The sequence below is a fragment of the Pieris napi genome, chromosome 1, assembly GCF_905475465.1.
Source record: "Pieris napi chromosome 1, ilPieNapi1.2, whole genome shotgun sequence".
NCBI lineage: Eukaryota > Metazoa > Arthropoda > Insecta > Lepidoptera > Pieridae > Pieris > Pieris napi.
Window position 1 is genome coordinate 3,057,188 of NC_062234.1, and position 4,644 is coordinate 3,061,831.

General features: G+C 30.0%; 1 protein-coding gene across 2 annotated transcripts; it reads right to left on the reverse strand.

The window, feature by feature from the left end:
• Positions 1-102: 102 nt before the first annotated feature.
• Positions 103-4,332, reverse strand: LOC125061070 (two pore potassium channel protein sup-9). 2 transcript variants are annotated; one of them, XM_047666247.1, is made up of 8 exons: positions 4,106-4,332; positions 3,606-3,823; positions 3,255-3,296; positions 2,505-2,679; positions 1,664-1,770; positions 818-936; positions 579-690; positions 103-365 (listed from the first exon to the last, which is right to left on the reverse strand). In XM_047666247.1, exons 1-8 carry the CDS (start codon positions 4,230-4,232, stop codon positions 237-239), a joined length of 1,029 nt encoding a protein of 342 aa, XP_047522203.1. In that variant the 5' UTR covers positions 4,233-4,332; the 3' UTR covers positions 103-236. The 2 variants fall into 2 exon arrangements, with proteins under 2 accessions (XP_047522203.1, XP_047522298.1); XM_047666342.1 differs by lacking the exon at positions 3,255-3,296 and having other exon boundaries at positions 4,106-4,331.
• Positions 4,333-4,644: the final 312 nt, after the last annotated feature.

The following is a 4,644-nucleotide window of genomic DNA, read 5'->3' on the forward strand; positions in this document are numbered from 1 at the left end:
GTGCAAATGTTTTGTCATTTTCTAAAACAATTTTGTGGGTACAAAAGAGGAGTCTAAAATTTTATTTTTAATAATAATATAATAGAGAAATATTAATGTTTACATTCGTAATACATTTAATTACATACGTAATTTGTTGATTTTGGCAACCAGAGAGTTACTTGTCTATGGCAACCACAAAGTTCGTGGCTTTGACATTTAAAAGGTTTGTTGGCACAGATAATTATATTTTTTTTTTAAATAGAAGCTCGTTCTATCAGCTCTGTGCACAGGGAATGATCGAGAAATTCATGATGAGATGGGACGGGCGGTAGGAGGGCGCCACTGTCCCAAGTTTTATTTCCCAAACAGTTGCAGGAACAAACCTGAAATATATTTTTTTATATTGTCATGAATTATATATAAGCAATTTTAGACATTCATTCTTACAAAAAAAAATATAATAGTTAATACATTTAAAAGATTAAATAGTAAGTATTTATTATATTACATTACTATTACAAGAGGCCTAGATTTTTATGATTAAAGATTTTCAATCGAAATCCTGTAAAATGACGTGAATTATTGAAATATCTTACTGAAGCCTGGTCTTCATGGGATCTCTGTTGGGTAGTAATAATATGACCATCTATTGGTAGCAACGTCTTCGATCCATCCTTGTCTTCATCACGAGCGCTTTCTTCAGCTTGCCTGAAAATATTAAGTAAACCTTTTTAACGTTTCATTTTTTTTTAATTCTACTGAAGTTTTGCTTGTTATATGTATATCCAAAACTAATGAAAGGGTTAAAAAAAAATAGTAGTTAAATGTATCTTACATAGTCATAAATCGTAGGACCAACAAGTTGATACTAGCTGCAACCACGGCCAATCCAAACAGAATGAACACCAAACTCAGTGCTACATATCCCGGCTTACTTGTTAGGGCTTGATCATTCTGAAAGTATTTTCATGTATAAATATTGTATACTAAACAAAATTTTATATTACATTACATATATATGTCACCGTAAAACTGTCGAAAGATTGTGAAGCTCAACGTACTGTTACAATTTAACGTATTATTATTCGGTAGATTGTAATCTATCGAAGTGAAACCGTCAAATTACAATCTTAAAATTGTTAAAAAACAAATCGAAAACATATGAACAATAATTTCATATAACTAATTCTAACTAAAGCTGTGAGTTACTTTCAACACGACATCAATTCATTCACCAAAACACTGTTTGTTTACATTCGACAATAAACAAATATGGTGGCGCGTGGAATATTCCGTTCATTTGACGGTTTCACTTCGATAGACTGCAATCTACCGCATAAAAATACGTTATTTTGAAAGCGGTACATAAAGGTTCACAATCTCGCGAGATAGATTACAATCTAACGGTACTTACAATTTTACGTTGACATATACAACATGTGACATATTTGCAAGGTGAAATGTTTAAGTAGTTTTGATTAGATATAGGTACATAACCTTACAAAATCAGCTATGAGTATGGTGTACAACAATAAGAGCCTCATAGCCTACCGGTCTTATTAAGTGTCTGCTAGAAGGGGGTATCGGATTCGATTCCCGGTTCGAGTGCAAGTTTTAAATAAATAAGCGCTTTTTAAATTAATTAAAAAAAAGGTGTACTACAATATATCTACTACTGTACCTGTAAAGCAACATAATCTCCAAATCCTATAGTAGTAAGAGTGACAAAGCAATAATAGAAGCTGTCAAAATAGTTCCATCCTTCATATCTTGAAAACACTGCTGCACCTGTGACATTTTAATGACATTCAATTCCCGGAAAAACTATCAGACTTTCCAAAATAATGTCCAAAGAAATGGTAACAAAACATGTGGAAGAATCTGCCCTATTGGAGAATTAGGGGACATTCCGATGCAATATAAGGCCATATTTTACTTATAATTTTCATGCTAAATATTATGTTTTATTTTAATAAAAATTATCAGTAGAGTCTACTCTCGATAATTAGAAGCTAAATTTCAAATTACCAAGAGTTCAAACTAAAAAGCGTTGGTTGTGGTTGTTGTGTTGTGGTTATTTACAAGGGGTAGCGGGGATTTAAGTAAATAAGAGTTTGATCAAATATCGTGATTTGTATTTCAATATTATTATTTTTTTAAATTAGCTCCAATAATATAGTTATTAACTAATTTTATTTCGAAAGGGAGTCCTTAATTTTTTTTGAGTGTCTATATTGTCAAAAGAATTTAAAAAAAACAGCTGATAGGTCTGTGACATTAACATGACAAATATTTCAAATTGTTGTTGGCGAGCAAGATACTATTTCTTCTCAGTTTCAAATTACCAATTAACATTAATATTATTCAATTTATTGAGTATTTTTCATGGGACTAGAAAAAAAATCTTATTATCGAGAGATTTAAATTAACAAGCAACGAGTATTTACAATTTAAATAGTGTTAAAAACGATAATTAATCCCTAAGTTTAAATTTTAGAGGTTATTGTTTATAAGATGTTTACCTGTTGTAATTATAATGGAAGACAACATTCCAGTGGCAAACATAAGATTCATTTCGGTTGCCTCAGTTGTATTACATCGCAAATAACATTTAGCTCGCCGTATAACCACTGACGCGAATTTGTTCAGACGCTCACCAATACTTTGGAACATCACTAGACCCAGCGGTATGCCCACCTAAAATTATAAAATTAATTTGTAATTCCATAGCACAATGGACACACAATTAGTCAATTGTGATTATAAACATTATTTATTTTTTGTACACAGAGGAGTTGTTTAAAAAATTTAACTAAATAAAATAAAAAAATATTAGGGTAACATAATGAATAAATAAACATTTATAGTTAATTCAATAGTGTAGATGAAATAAGATAAACTGGCAAGAAACTCTCCAATAAGGGTTGTGGCACCACAGGATTATTATATTTTTACCCCTAGAACAATATTAACTGTGTAATTTAACTTTAAGGATGTAATTATAATATGACTTTTATTTATTTTTCTAGCTAAGTATAATATTTCCAACATTTTGAATATTAAAGAGAGGGAAAATCAGTCCAGACTTGAAGCTTACAACATATATCTTTAAGTTAAGTATTACAACCCAAATAAGAATATTACATAGAATATATTCATTTAAAGTTTCATATTTTATAACTTATGTCTGTACTTACCTAACTTTTTTCTTCATATTACCTTAATTATTTTTAAATATGCTTAAGCTTGCAATAATGTTTATATGTAATTACCCAATTTATGGCGACATCCAGAATCATTATATCCTTAAAAGTCTGCAGTGGTTCAAATTAAAAACAAAATTTGATAAAGTATGGGTGGCCCGTGGCACACTAAAAATTATAAGGAATAAATTAAAAAACAAAAATAAGTGTTTACAATATCATCCACTTATAAAACTCAAAATAAAGGTTAAATTAATAAATTGATAACAATTAAAAAAAATTAACTATATATTTCATATATGTCACATATACAGTACACCAAAAAAGGTTTTAATAAAAAAACATTTACTTTTAAATCAATGCCATGGCAAAAGCTGTTTTTTTTCTATAAAATATCTTTTAATTAACTCACAAACTTACCATAGCATATGCCATACAAAAAGCTTTGCCTCCGACAGTGACTGGAGTAGAATGGCCATATCCAATCATGGCTAGTACAACAGTTGCAAAGTAGAATGCACCAGCAAACTTCCATTGAGGACCAGCTTTGTGTGGCTTGTTCTCTATAATCACTATTTCTATCATATGATAGTCTTCTGGTGTGATATTGTATTTTCGTACTAAACCATTCTTCATGTCTGAAATACCACATCAAACAATATTAAGTTAAATAATTTTTTTTTAATACGTTTGTATGAAATAAGAGTGCAATATCAGGTGACAAACAAATTTATGCAACTAAGTAATTCTGGTAGATGCTTCACCTCCAAAGATAGAAGATAATGAATGACCAAAACGGATTGGTCAAGTAAAGCACTCAAAGGGAAAAATTTATATTTTTCTAAGATATATTATATTCACTGACAAAAAATACATTTCTTGAAACACTTTGTATGTGCAATAACAGTTTTAGTTCTTACCAGACAAAACTTCCCATCTTTTACTTTCTGTGTCAGACTCCAATGCATCAAAAACTGCTGCTCCAATAAGTAAATAGGTAAAGGTGCAAACAACCAAAGACAGGGTACGAACATTTTGTCGTTTCATTCTTTTCAAATTTTAATCTACCAAAATATCAATAAACTCAAAAAATTTCTATTGTTTTTTTAGATGTTATGCATTTAGTTGAGATAAAATGTTAAGTGTCAACTGTCAACCATAGATGTATATTTTAACCGTAATCATCATAGGGATGAGATGGATCGTCATTCGTTATGGATTATAAAGTCGCGATATGATCCACGAACCGTATTCACTCAATCCAATTTTATAATATATGTATAGAGTATTTTATAACACCGTGGGCCTAAACCTCGATGTTTTCGAAACTAAATCGATTTGAAGATTTGATAATCAAAAGCATTAAATTAGTTTGTTACCTATGGTCGAATGTCAGCTTTGTGTTCAGTCATTGTCAATATGACGATTCGATACTAGAAATTAGAATGACAAATGACAA